Below are 14,683 nucleotides of genomic sequence, written 5' to 3'. Positions count from 1 at the left end.
GTAGATGAGATTCGGGAGATGGTGACATCGAAGAGGGATAGTGAGACGAGTGGAAAGGATGAGAAGGAGATGGGGGCAGATCAGGACGGCGAGAAAAGGAGGGACAGGTCAAACCTGATAGATATTCCCAAAGATAGCCACTGCATCACCTGTACGACTTACAGTATGCCGGACCATTCATCACAGCCACCAAAGCGATCATGAAAAAAATCAACAAACTTGTACTCGAGAAATGCTACGGTTGACAAATCATCCTAGTCAGAAACACCACGAGTGCCTGTGATTAGACTGGGAAGCGAAGATAGACACATACATGGATTCAGCAATATCACAGCTGGCAGAGTCAGAGTACATAAGAGAACTTGGATGCTGTGTACGACATGGACAATTTGTGGGAGGATGAACGTTAGATAGTCCTGTGCGAGGCTGTGGAGTTTTATCACTTTTACTTGCGTACACCAGAGGTGGTGGAAAAATTATCGCAATACATAGAGTTACACTGCTAGTCACTTTCTGGCTTGAGTGTATGATAATGATTCATTATCTCGATACACTATGCATTGAATGATAACAATTCAATTGCCTACCTGATCTGTCAATAACGTATTAAAATTGAAGCCAAACACTGTACATATCGCCCCTTGCTCTGACCATTATTAATATAACTTCGCGAGAACTGGAGTACAATCGTTCAAGACATCCCGAGGGGACTATGGCCTTTACAATGCCTTCCAGTGTTAATATTCTGGCACTGGAAGGACTAGCCAGGAATGGGGATGGGGACATCATCATCCCCTTAGAGCTCCTCATGACAATTCAGACCCCAGATGAGGAGGAATATTATTCGTAACTCTTCTTCATCACACACCACGTGAGTAACCCTTACCAGTGTTTTTTTCCTAGAACCGTGTACTATTTTTGTACCTTGCATGTTCACTCGAATATAAATTGACAGTTTGTGGTCTGACGTATCATCATTATCATTCTGGCAGCATGGATTCCAATACATTTAACTAGAGACTGACAATATGCAATTCGCTTGACGATTTGAATGCTTTGTTAATGGAAGATGAACAGTACCAGGGTAAGTGTCATACGTCCATTCATCCCTACAAGAAGGGTATAGTTTCTTGCATGTTTGTGTCTGTGTCTTTGTCTGTGTTTTGCCAGCCAGTCTCTATTTTTTTCTAATCTTTGTTTTTGCTCTGTCTTTTTTTCCAGTATCACATCTAGACCAGCGTCTTACACCACCACCACCACCAGCACCACTGAGGACGGAGCGGTTTCCACGGGACTTGTTCTGAATTAGCATACAACGCTATGTAATTCAGGTCATAATGGTGAAAATTGAAGGGATTTCTGGCATTAGATCCATTGTAAGTGTTACTGACACAACCAATCAATGGCTATCCAGACACCAGATGAGGAAGATTACTTCTGGTGAAGCAGTGGGTAAAGATATGCGATGCAATGTCTCCGATTTAGCGTGCCATTAATCAATTGCAAAAAGAGGCCAAGAGGCAGCAACAACAGAAGAAGAGGGAGAACACCAATTCTCATCCATATTCTTGTAGCACTTCTTGGCAAGATCCCAATTATTATTAGCGGTTTAGCAGAAGTAAATCTTCTATTTTTACCCCTAGTAACTAATAATAATGATAATTTGTTCGGTAGGTCAAAGCTGAACTTACCCACCAGAAGGAAACGAGAAGCATAAAGCCATTACCCGCTGCAAAACACATGTCGGTAGATGAGATTCGGGAGATGGTGACATCGAAGACGGCTAGTGAGACAAGTGGAAAGGATGAGAAGGAGATGGGGACAGATCAGGACGGCGAGAAAAGGAGGGACAGGTCAAACCTGATAGATATTCCCAAAGATAGCCACTGCATCACCCATACTACTTACAGTATGCCGGACCATTCATCACAGCCACCAAAGCGATCATGAAAAAAATCAACGAACTTGCACTCGAGAAATGCTACGGTTGACGAATCATCATAGTCAGAAACATTACGAGTGTCTGTGGTTAGACTGGGAAGTGAAGATAGACACATACATGGATTCAGCAATATCACAGCTGGCAGAGTCAGAGTACATAAGAGAACTTGGATGCTGCGTACGACATGGACAATTTGTGGGAGGATGAACGTTTGACAGTCCTGTGCGAGGCTGTGGAGTTTTATCACCTTTACTTGCGTACACCAGAGGTGATGGAAGAATTATCGCAATACATAGAGTTACACTGCTAGTCACTTTATGGCTTGAGTGTATGATAATGATTCATTATCTCGATACACTATGCATTGAATGATAATAATTCAATTGCCTATCTGATCTGTCAATAACGTATTAAAATTGAAGCCAAGCACTGTACATATTGCCCCTTGCTCTGACCATTATCAATACAACTTCGCGAGAACTGGAGTACAATCGTTCAAGAAATCCCGAGGGGACTTCCCGAGGGGACTATGGCCTTTACAATGCCATCTAGTGTTCGTATCCCGTCAATGGAAGGACTGCCCCGCAATGGGGCAGGTGAAGTTATCATCCCTCTGGAGTTACTCATGACAATCCAGACGCCGGATGAAGAAGATTACATTTGGTAGCGTCTCTTCATCACACACCACATGAGTATACCCTATCCTGTGGGTTTTTTTTTCCTAGAACCATGTACTATTTTTGTACCTTGCATGTTCACTGGAATATAAATTGACAGTTTGTGGTCTGATGTATCATCATTATCATTCTAGCAGCGTGGATTCCAATACATTTAACGAGAGACTGACAATATGCAATTCGTTTGACGATTTGAATGCTTTGTTAATGGAACATGAACAGGACCAGGGTAAGTGCCATACGTCCATTCATCCCAACAAGAAGGGTATGGTTTCTTGTGTGTTTGTGTCTGTGTCTTTGTCTGTGTTTTGCCAGCCAGTCTCTATTTTTTTTCTAATCTTCGTTTTTTTCTTCGTCTTTTTTTTTTCAGCGTCACATCTAGACCAGCGTCTTACACTACCACCACCACCACCACCACTGAGGACGGAGCGGTTTCCACGAGACTTGTTCTGAATTAGCATACAACGCTATGTAATTCAGGTCACAATGATGAAAAAAGGGATTTCTGGCGTTAGATCCATTGTAAGTGTTACTGACACAACCAATCAATGGCTATCCAGACACCAGATGAGGAAGATTATTTCTGGTGAAGCAGTGGGTAAAGATGTGCGATGCAATGTCTCCAATTTAGCATGCCATTAATCAATTGCAAAAAGAGGCCAAGAGGCAGCAACAACAGAAGAGGGAGAACATCAACTCCCATCCATATTCTTGTAGCACTTTTTGGTAAGGTCCCAATTATTATTAGCGGTTTAGCAGAACCCGAGCTTCTACTCTTACCCCCAGTAACTAATAATAATTTGTTCGGTAGGTCAAAGCTGAACTTACCCACCAGGAGGAAATGAGAAGCCATTACCCACTGCAAAACACGTGTCTGGAGATGAGATTCAGGAGATGGTGAAATCGAAGAGGGCTAGTGAGACGAGTGGAAAGGACAAGAAGGAGATTGGGGTATGAGTAGATCAGGATGGCGAAAAAAGGAAGGAGAGATCAAACCTGACAGATATTCCCAAGGATATCCATTGCATCACCCGTACGACCTATGCCGGACCATTCATCACAGCCATCAAAGTGATCATGAAAAAGATCAACAAACTTGTACTGGAGAAATGCCACGGAGAAATGCCACCGCCACCGCCATCATGCCCTCAGCAGGGGGGGAAAAACCCATCCCCCAAAAAAGAGAAGAAGAACAAGAAGAATGAACCAAATCCAGGCCATATCCCCAAGGGGACTATGGCCTTTTCCCTCCTTTCCAGTGTTAATATTCCGGCACTGGAAGGACTAGCCAGAAATGGGGATGGTGACATAAAAATCCCCTTAGAGCTCCTCATGACAATACAGACCCCAGATGAAGAGGACTACATTTGGTAACTCTTCTTCATCACACACCACGTGAGTATACCCTTACCTGCGTTTTTTTCTTAGAACCGTGTACTATTTTTGTACCTTGCATGTTCACTCGAATATGAATTGACAGTTCGTGGTCTGACATATCATCATTATCATTCAGGAACATGAACAGTACCATCTCATCTAGAATTACACCAGCTTTCCAATACAGCAAAAGTGTAGATCCAGCATTTTGTAATCTTATCATCATAGATGATTGAATGTCGGGAGGCAGTAATAACATGAGAATGACCAAACTGCTAACCCGTGGTTCACATCACCGTAGCCTCTGTGTCATATTTATTGTACAGAATCTATTTAATCAGGCCAAAGAACTCGGAACCATCAGAATTTAAACAGTCATAGTCTGATCGTGTTTAAGAACCTCAGAGATAAATTGCAAATTGCTCATTTAGGCAAACAACTACACCCCGGGCTTGCCAAATACTTGCAAGAAGCATACTAAGATGCCACTCGATATCCTTATGGATATTCGTTGATTGACCTTCAACCAGACAAGAAGGAAGAGTATAAATTACATAGTAAGATATTTCCTCCCGATTTGACCGTTTACTTTTTTACAACATTCCAACAAAGATCCCATTCTACGTCTATCCGAATGTTGCGCGAACTGTTTAAAAGGTAATGTACAATTAAGTAAGAGTCAGAAGAAGGCATTATCGTGTTGGGTAACAAACACAATGATCATACAGCTCTGAAATCAATGTTAGTCCAGAGAGGAAGTTTTCTCACATCTCTGCTGGGACCCATTTTGTCCACGTTATCAAAGTGATGTATTTGATATTAAAGTGGTTAAGTTTAATGTACTGTTAGAGCGTACAACTGTCAGAAATGATCCTCTTTGTCAAACTTGTTGGTACTTGTCATGGCTAGTAGTAGCATGCAAAACACCAAGAAAATGGTGTTGGTGGCTCACAATTTTGCTAGTTCTTTGCAAAGGGTATCTCTGGAACGAGAGACACCCACAGGTACATGAGTGTAAAACTCTGTCTATAGTGGACAAGTCTATCTGTGATGTGCTAGAAAACCACACATTATCAGATAGAGAGAAATAGCAAAGGTACAATGACCTCATCAAGCAAAAGCAATTTAAGCAAAAGCAAAACAGTCAGAAGAAACCAAGCGAAGTGGCCTCAAGAGAACAACACGCAGCTGCGCATGATCAGGCATCTACAAAAACAGAGAGTGATGAATTATCTGACCAACAATATGCCACCTTGAAAGAGGATGTGTTGAAGATTTTACACCCATCCGTTAAACATCGAGGGGAGTTTGCTCTTAGATCACTAACTGCAAGAGAAAGCCAGCACCAAAAGGCTTAATAAAAATAGGGGATTGGTCGTAGGTGATTCCATCATACGGGTACCGAGCTCAAATCAATAGTGGATCTGATATACAATGTCGTGAAGGTACGCAATATGCACGGACCAGCAAGTTGGAAAGAATTTCTTAAAATTCTAATCAATACCAATACGCCCGAATCACTCACTGTAAAGGCATCCCGATGCGACACAATGCACGATATGAAAATCAAAGGTTTCATACATGTACCTGCATCTGCAGACAAGGGAGTCGCTATTCAAGAAAAGGCCAGAGAGTGCAAGCTCAATGATGATGACTCGAGCAGAGACCAAGAACAAAAAGAAGAGAACTCTACGTTTTAAATGGGAAAGTCTCTGAATAACTTTTTGCACATGCAGTTGTGTAGTGTGGCAACATTTTGTTGAAAAGCTGTTAACTATGATGACAAGTATGGTGTCTTTAAATGGTAATACCTGTATGCAGGGCCTGGAGAGAATGTTGACAAAAGTGGTGTGAACACCCATGCTGGAAAACCAGTATTTGCCAACACCCTAAACTCACATGCTGGTCACACTGACACCCAATGGGATATGGGGTGCCAGGTGAACATGTCCATAAACTGGTTGAAATTGGTGGCTACATCTCAATAACATTCACATTCAACATGTGAGAAACGGTGGTGAACACAAAATTGAGAACTTCAAGAGGGATGGTTACAACGCCAACACAACTATTGTGTATGAATTTTACAGACGTTGGTGGCGCGGTTGCAAGACGTGCTACAGACGTAGAGATACCTACATACCGAGGCGTTCGGTTCCAGAGATTTGTTCATTGCTTGGAGATGCTGGCAAACGTTCATTCCGTTGCAGGGATAAGGAAGGTGATTCTGCACTATCAATCCACTGGGAGTCTGAGCGACCAACCGCGAGCAGCGCCACCCTCTGTTTAGAGCGAGGAAGACTTGGGCTTGATCCACGAGCGTAGTACGCTTTTGGACGTCTCCAGATCTGCAGAAGGTCCTTCTCAGCGAAACCGAGCGGACTATTTCCTTACCAACCATTCGTAGGGGAAGGAGGAAGCTACATGTAGGATGGATCACTACCGGGACCAGGTATTGCCAGCTGATAAGGACGGTGAACCGGGTCAAGCGTCTTGACTACGCACTCGACTGCCTGAGTAGGAACGAACAGTTTGACAATGTGATCTTTTCCGACGAGTTGAGCGTGCAGCTGTTGGGACAACCATGCAACGGTGTGCTTTAGGCATGTAGTGGTCACACAGGCCAAATTTGGGGCCAATTGCCCGAAAAATAAGAGAGTAGTTTGATCCACAACATCCCTGTCTAATTCAGTTAACAACATAAGTACTTGTTTTGCTCGAGCCTCGCGAGATCTATGACTGGACTAAACTAGCAACTCTGACACTGATGTTTGCTGATGCTACAAAGATTCATAAGCGACCTCTGACCCTGAGCTTGAATACCGACGCCACAGATCTGTTGTCGCATTCATTGCCTGACTTCATATATCCTTTTCTCTATAACAGGCTGCAGGCAAACTGAGTTGCACTGAGCCTAGGTACAAACAGTTAAGTGATATAGAGAAACAGTACAATCACTTGGCCTGAAGAAGTCCACAGGAGTGGATGAAAGCTAGCCAGTCAAAAAGTCAAGTTAACAATGGTTGATAGAAGCCTAAATCTCCTATTGTATGATCTCCCTGTATGAAAGTTTTCTGCATCAGTTACATGATATCATATCTAACTTTCATTACATTTATCAGGAATTGCTTTCTGCACACACCAAAGGGATGTGACATACATACATACATACAATGTACATACATACATAAATGCCAGTTCATGGTGAAGCAAAGACATATTTCAGAGCTTCTCTCTCCACAATGGAGAGATCAGGGTTCCAGAAATCGACCATGAGAATCGCCCTCGGTCCCGACCCGGAGCTCGCGGCCCCATCTCCCGCATTCTCTGCCTCGTGCAGGTAGGAGTCATCGAAGAGGAGGCACTCTCCCTCCCTCCATCTCCTGGTTTCCCCGGCAACCGTCAGGGAGCATCTCTCGGGAATGTGCAGGCCTGGAAAGAGTGAATATACATCGAGATGCGTCACAATGGTAGTACTTCCAGACAATCAGAAAGAAATTTTACAAATCAAGAAAAATATCTCAACCTACCATAACACTGCCAGATTTTGAAGCTATTATGTATCCAGAGAGGAAAATTCTCAAGCACCACAGAGTAATATTTCCTCATGTTAACAATTCAATGAAGCCCAGTTACATGCTAGCATCTGAATTGAAGGCACTTGAGACTATAATGAATAAATTTGAAGAAATTTATCTCAACGACTGTCCTCTACTTTGGCAGTTCTCAGGCTTTCACTGATTAAAGTTATAGGACATTCATTGCATTAAACGCAAAACTGTTCAAATTTTGCAAAACTTTATCAAAAAAAAAAATTAACGACCTCAATCAACAACCATCATTCTTGTTTTTCCCCCGCTTTGTTCCCCCATTCACAAATGCATCCATAATGAAAGATGTACCCTCCCCATCCCCGCTTACAAGTAAACATATTCTATTCAAATAAAGGCTTGAGCAAATAACAAATTGCAGATGCAGGATTGCAGGACAGATGGCCTGCAGCATGAATGATAAGGCTAGATCCTGTCCAGGCACACATACACACAAAAATTACCAAGATGGCATCTGATACGGAGGTTGCAGGGTCCGTAGTGGGGAGTGATGTGTGACCCGGGCCGGAGGACTGAGAAGCAGGCGTACCCGAACGACACGCCCGACATGCGTGATTCCAGCTGCTCCAGGATTGAGACGGTACGCAGGCATCTCCGGCAGTTCTCCTCTATCTTCCGACCCTGGTTCCACAGGTGGAAGACGACCCAGGACCCCGTGGGAACGTTGTTGGTGGCCCATCCCGCACCATCGCCTCCGACGTACTGCATGTAAAGCCTGTCAAAATCCTCCCTCACGTCCTGTCCCCGATTCTCTAGCAGTCTGATGTCACGCTGCAGCGAGGTGTCGAAAATATCTTCCAAGGCAAACCACGGCGGCGTCCTCAGTTTCTCGTACAAGAAAGTCGTCGGATTCTGCACGCGCGAGCTGCTGTGATTCAGATCTCCCTTTTGCTCTGCAGACCTTTCCCGTACATTACTTTGGAAGCTCAGATGCAAATCTTCCAACTGTTCCCACCCTTCAGAGGGTTGCATTGCCATGAAGGTATCAAGCTTCACTGTCCAGCTGCGATGATTACCATTCTCCCGACATCTTACGCAATCTGGAGAACTACACTTGGTGAAGTCATCAGAAGTCTTGCGGTCTTGTCTACTGTCCTTGAAACACACAAAAAAAGAACAATGTAAACAAAAGAATACAGATAAACTTAGTCATTTCACCGTTGTTTTCTTTATTACTTATCAAATAAAATTGAGTACTAGTATACACGAATTCAATCAAATTTTATACATTTATTTAGAAATAAAATTCTATGGAAAAACAACATGCATGTGAAAGGTTCACAAAGTGTAATAGACTCACTAAGTCCCATTTGTTCCCCCTCAGTCTTCCTTTAAAAAGGTGGCATAGTTTTGGTTGAGATGGGGAATTCAGATTCAATTCTTTTGTGAGATAACATAGAAACCATTTATGAAATACTAAATATCATACAATTCTAACAGAAACATAACAATCAAATAGGACCACTTTGTTTTTGGATATCTCAGCCAAATCAAAACCAATTTTCATCAAATAAACTTCGAATTCCTCTCAGAATTGCATGCTTTTCTGCATTTCATAAGCGATTTCTAATTATTTCACAAAAAGTAATATTGATACATAATGTTCTGATAACCTCTATGCACAAGTTTAACAAAATCCATCTAGAAATGTGGGTAGTTTAACTCACACATGCAGACCTTTCTGTGAACAAAGAACAAGTGAGGGCGCAACCACTACCAGGAAAAATTTATAAAACAAAACAAAAAAATGAGCACACACCAAAAATGCAACATAATGCTTTGATCCTGTACAAGGCTGAAAATTGGGGGCAGCATCAAAAAATATACAATGTACATTTGTACTTATAATAAACTTTACTGATAAACCTCAATACAAAAAACTTCAACAAAATCCATTAAGAGATGTGGGAAGTTGAATACACACAAGTGGACCCTTACAGTTTAACCTTTCTCTGAACAAAGACAGAACAAGCAAGGGCACAGACAATACCAGCAAAATTTATGAGCACACACCAGCAATACAACATGGAAGCAACTTTTGACCCTGTAAAAAGCTGAACATTGGGGGCAGGATAACAAAAAAATAATACTGATACTTACTGATAAACCTCTGTACATGAAACTTACACAAAATCTGTAGAAAATGTGGGTAGCTGAATACACACCAGCAGACCCTCATTGACCAAAGTTTAACCTTTTTGTGAACAAAGACAGAACAAGTGAGGGCGCAGCCACTACCAGCTAAACTTGTGGGCACTACCAGCAAAAGTTACAGGCTTGTGTGCTTTGCCTGAAATGTAAGCTTTACCACGTGTCCTTCTGCCTCTGCCCATTTTTTTATTTTTTAAATTGGGAAGGGGGGGGGGGGGATGGTGGGGGAGGAATGGGAGGGGTGGCCAATCCCAAATGCCATAAAATATATAGTCTTTTTTTTTTTAGTCTTCACATTTGTGAGAAAAAGGTGTAATTGGCAATACTGTTTTGAGGGGCCTTCTTATAATTTTGCTTGAGATGGGGATCCAGGTTTTAACTTTTTGCAAGATAATCAGAAACCTCTTAAAGGGAACGTAAATCCCAAAAGCAATGTGGGTTGAGTGAAAGCAGTATCATTAGTGAAACAGGTTAGTGAAAGTTTGAGGAAAATCTGGCAATCGATGCAAAAGTTATGACTTTTTACAATTTTGGTGTTGGAACTGCTGGGTAAGGAGACTACTAGAGGTTATGCTGTCTGAGTGGACTACAATATAATTTAAACAAAATATGAAGGGAACTTAATAAAAATTCATTTTTCATGAAAATTACACATTCCATCAACTTGATACTGACATATGTTAGGGGTAGTAATTAATCCCCCTGCTTTCTGAAAGCTGTTTGTCAAGTACTCTTTCATTTTGCTAGAAATGTAAGTTTTTTTGTGGAATTCCTTTCATTTTCTTTTTCCAATCATATGTCATAACCTCTAGTAGTCTCCGTAGATCTAGCGATTCCAACACCAAAACTTTAAAATTCATAATTTTTGTATCGATAGTCCAATTTTCCTCAAACTTTCACTGATCTGTTCTACTATAAATGTTAATGCTTTTACTCAACCCACATTGCTTTTTGAGTTTGTTCCCTTTACAAAGTGAAATGTTACAGAGCACACAATTCTGAGGAGGAATTGGTTTATTTAATGAAAATTGTTTTTTCAATTGCTGAAATACCCCAAAACATACCATTGAAACAAAGGACCACTTTGTTTCAACATATCTTTAGTCATTTCACAATCCATTTTCATGATAGAAACTTTTAGTTCCTCTAAGAATTGTGTGCTCTGTAACATTTTGTACATAAGAGGTTTCTAACTATCTCCTCAAAAGCTAAAATCTGAATCTCCATTTAAATCAACAGGCCTACCATCCCTAACTACTGTCTACCAGTCAGCAGGATGCACAACAACCTCCTTAGGTCACTTACCTTTCTACCACACCACCAACTCCTCCATGTTATCCAAAGGAGAATGACGAGCCCAATGAAAGCAGAAACCGAGTATGACAAAGATGGGTGGTTGATTTGCTCATCCTCCTCATCCATGATTGCTATGGTGACTAGCTCTTCGAGATCCAAGTTTCAGAGACCTGTTGGTGAATCTTATGGGAAGAAAAACACAATAAAAAAGGATAAATTAGTGACGACATTGATACACTTTTGGTGAAGCCTATCATCTCTTCCATCCTAGTACAGCTTCCCATGAAAAGCTGCAACAGGGATTACTCCTTTAAGGCTGCGTTCACATAGAAGTATACTATTCGGGTATTCGGACTCGTTTTTCGAGGGCACGCGAATAGCTTGAATTGAACGATAGAATTTCCTCACACCGGTTCACAAAAGAGGGCACTATTCGAAAGTACCGAATAGCTGCGAAAAGTATAGCAAAGTGGGAATCGAGCTTGTTCGATTTTCTTGCAGCGTATACCGTCTCTCGTTTATGAAATAATGACAATTTTGGTCTGGATTTGCCCTTTAGCAAAAATAAGCATGCAGACTGACAGTCTGATGCAGTTTAGAAATTGTTAATAAGATTTGCTGGGATGTAGGAGGAAGAAATCCTCACTGCATGGGATGGTGAGTAGACGGTGCGGGTGATGGTGTACTCGGTGCTCGAATAGCGAATAGCGAATACTTCTATGTGAACGCAGCCTTAAGGTTCAAGGTTCTCAGCATGAAGCTCAAAGACCAGTTGGAAAACATCCGCTAACCATATACGATGTCATACTTCGAGCTCAATAGGTGTATTAGCAGAACAGACTACTACCTCACACTCAAAATATGGGTTTTCCCTTTACTGTAGATATGAACTTTTGTTTGAGACAACAGCCGAAAAAAGAAAAAAAAAAGACTGTATTTGCATTGTTACCGTACCTAACCCTCAAAATCTCTCTTTTTTGACAATTGCTGTACATTGATATCGCCTATGATTGTGCTGCAACCTCTACAATCGAATTAACCTGATAGTGCTGTTGATAGCCATTTCTCCACTGTATGCCATATACAGTGTACCAGGTACAGTAGTTTTGGTGAGAATTACACACATTCTTTCTTTTCTTCTTCTCCTCCAGCACAACCAATGCTGTTTCTTTAGTCATTACAGTATCTACATTGTATCTGCACCCACTGCGCATATGTTATCACTCAATGCCAGCCATAAATGCTTTTAAAAAAAAAGCCTGTGCCTACACTAATTTTCATATAAATCTATCATTTGATACAATTTGTTGTTGTTGTTAACATCACCTCACTGTCACATACAATGTATACATCTCATCCAAGTTTTAGCTAGAAGAAGCAGCTAGCCTAGTTTGTCCAGCTTCAGGGAGCACCTCAACAATCAATAAAAACACATCTCAGATGCCACAAGAAGACCAGTGTAGGTCATGCAATAAACCTTACACTTCGGGCTATGGGGGGGGGGGGGAAGAGTTTACGTCCTTGCTGATCACTACTTTCATTTCAGGCAACTCAATTTTTTTTTTTTTTTTAATTTCACATCCTCATTAAAAATGTAAAGGAAATTTTTTTTTTCCAAAACTGTTTTTGTTTTTTTTTAAGCAATCACATTTTGAAAGACTGCAATACACAGTTTGGACTCTAGCATAAACTTTTCCATTTGTAAGAGAGAACATTAAATGTGAGCAGCACAAAGAGAGAAAAAATTTGATATATTGCAAACTTATACGTGCTTGGGATGTGCACTCCACGCACATATAATTTTGGCAATAATCATCTAAGATTCTGAGCTTGCAACATGCTCAAATTTCAAGTTGTGGACCATGCACCCTGCTGTATACATTTTTGTAGGTGTCACAGTATTCAATACTTGATATATTTAAAGGGATGATACAGTTTTGGTGGAGATGAAAATTGGGCTTTTAATTTTTTGCGAGATACCAAGAAAACACTTATGATATAGCACAGAGCATACCATTTAAAGAGGAATTCAAAGTTTATTTGATGAAAATCAGGTTTGGAATGACTGAAACATCCAAAAACAAAGTAAAAGAAAGCGATCGTAATAAAGTGTGGGTCCCACACTTAATTAGAATTGCTCTTTGTTGGATATCTCAGCCATTTCAAAACCAATTTTCATCAAAATAATTAAACGTTTAATTCCTCATAGAATTACATGCTCTTTCATATTTTATAAAAGGTTTCTCATTACCTCACCAAAAAAATGTTAGAAACCTGAAATTAGGTCTCAGCCAAAACTATACGATCCCTTTAAAGTAGAATGATCGGCAATCTGGGGTTTTAGGGGACTAGAAATTCTAGGCTTCTGAGTTCTACCTTCAGCAAAGCCATATCCATATAGTAATTTACCCTAACCTCGGCGCGGGGCGCTGTAACCAGTCACGTGTTGGGGTCACTGACTGCGGTTACAACAGTACCCCTGCTAAAAGTAAAATTGAAGAAAAATTAAGTGACATGTATAATATAAAAGACAAAGTACAAATGATTCTAAAGATTTAGAATGTCTACGTAGGTAGCTTTAGGGTTTAAAACAGTTAGAGTTTCAGGATATAGGGTTAGGTTAGACCATACCATCGGCATAGGGGGCGTGCTGAGAAGTTGGTTGAAAGCCTAAAATAATTTATGATTTAGCTCCATGAAGTGGAAATTTTCGCGCATTTCGCGCAACCAGAAACTAAGGCGAAAATAAAAGCACATGATTTGCCTGCCATACATTCCTGTGCGTGATGTCTCGATTCCAGGGAATTAAAAACATGCGAAACTCTTCTGATCCAGCCTAGCGTGAAAAATTAGTTGCGCGAAAATATCCACTTTTACAGTAAATTTAAACCCAGGATAGCCAACTACTGGGGGTGTTTCATCAACGCTTGTCAGCGCTGACAACCGTCGGTGCTGACCAATTTCAGCAAAATCCTTGGTTTTGATTGGCTGAGATGCTCTGGTCACTGATTGTTACTATGGTGAGTATGGTGATTCAAGTTTTCAGCGCTGACAAGCATTGATGAAACACCCCCTCCCCAGATCTGGGGGTCTACCTATAACCAAATTAAAATTAGTTTACCTATCGACTTGTCCACGAAATTTCACCCAAGTATACTGCTCTGCTCTGCACCACATCATCTTGCGTCCTCCTGGTCACTCATCTTCGCGAAGTCTTGGACATGGACAGATGCGATGTGGGCTTGGCTTGCTTGGCGTCCACCATTATTCTCCACCGCGCTCGGGGTTCGGTTCTCGGTCAACTGCTGTCTCTGTACAATGAGAAAATGCGACATCGTTGGGCGGGCCGCGCCAGAGGGTGATCATCCCCTGGTTGGGCTGAAATTTGGAAGAGTTGCGTGGGTATTATTATGGATGGAGTTTGTACAACCTACAAACATGTAGAACCTACATGTAGAACCTACCACCGGTATACCACGGGCACGGAGGGTGCTACCGGGACTGCACCCCGGGGAAACTTTGGGAGCGTTCGGGCTGGTTGCATACATCCCTACTGATACATCTACTCGCACAGAGAAACGAGAATGCATGTCTGCGCTCTGCTAAACCCAAGCACGAAAATGGCGGGT

General features: G+C 41.5%; 1 protein-coding gene across 1 annotated transcript; it reads right to left on the bottom strand.

The window, feature by feature from the left end:
- Positions 1-6,472: 6,472 nt before the first annotated feature.
- LOC139711665 (aspartate beta-hydroxylase domain-containing protein 2-like) lies at positions 6,473-11,208 on the bottom strand. Its single transcript, XM_071623526.1, has 3 exons — positions 11,064-11,208; positions 8,051-8,702; positions 6,473-7,428 (listed from the first exon to the last, which is right to left on the bottom strand). Exons 1-3 carry the CDS (start codon positions 11,178-11,180, stop codon positions 7,196-7,198), a joined length of 1,002 nt encoding a protein of 333 aa, XP_071479627.1. The 5' UTR covers positions 11,181-11,208; the 3' UTR covers positions 6,473-7,195.
- Between the last annotated feature and the right edge of the window lie 3,475 nt (positions 11,209-14,683).

Source organism: Diadema antillarum, unplaced genomic scaffold, assembly GCF_040938485.1.
Source record: "Diadema antillarum isolate AM-2024a unplaced genomic scaffold, OU_Dant_1.0 seq00001683_RagTag, whole genome shotgun sequence".
Taxonomy (NCBI): Eukaryota; Metazoa; Echinodermata; class Echinoidea; order Diadematoida; family Diadematidae; genus Diadema; species Diadema antillarum.
This window is presented reverse-complemented; position numbering and strand designations above follow the sequence as displayed.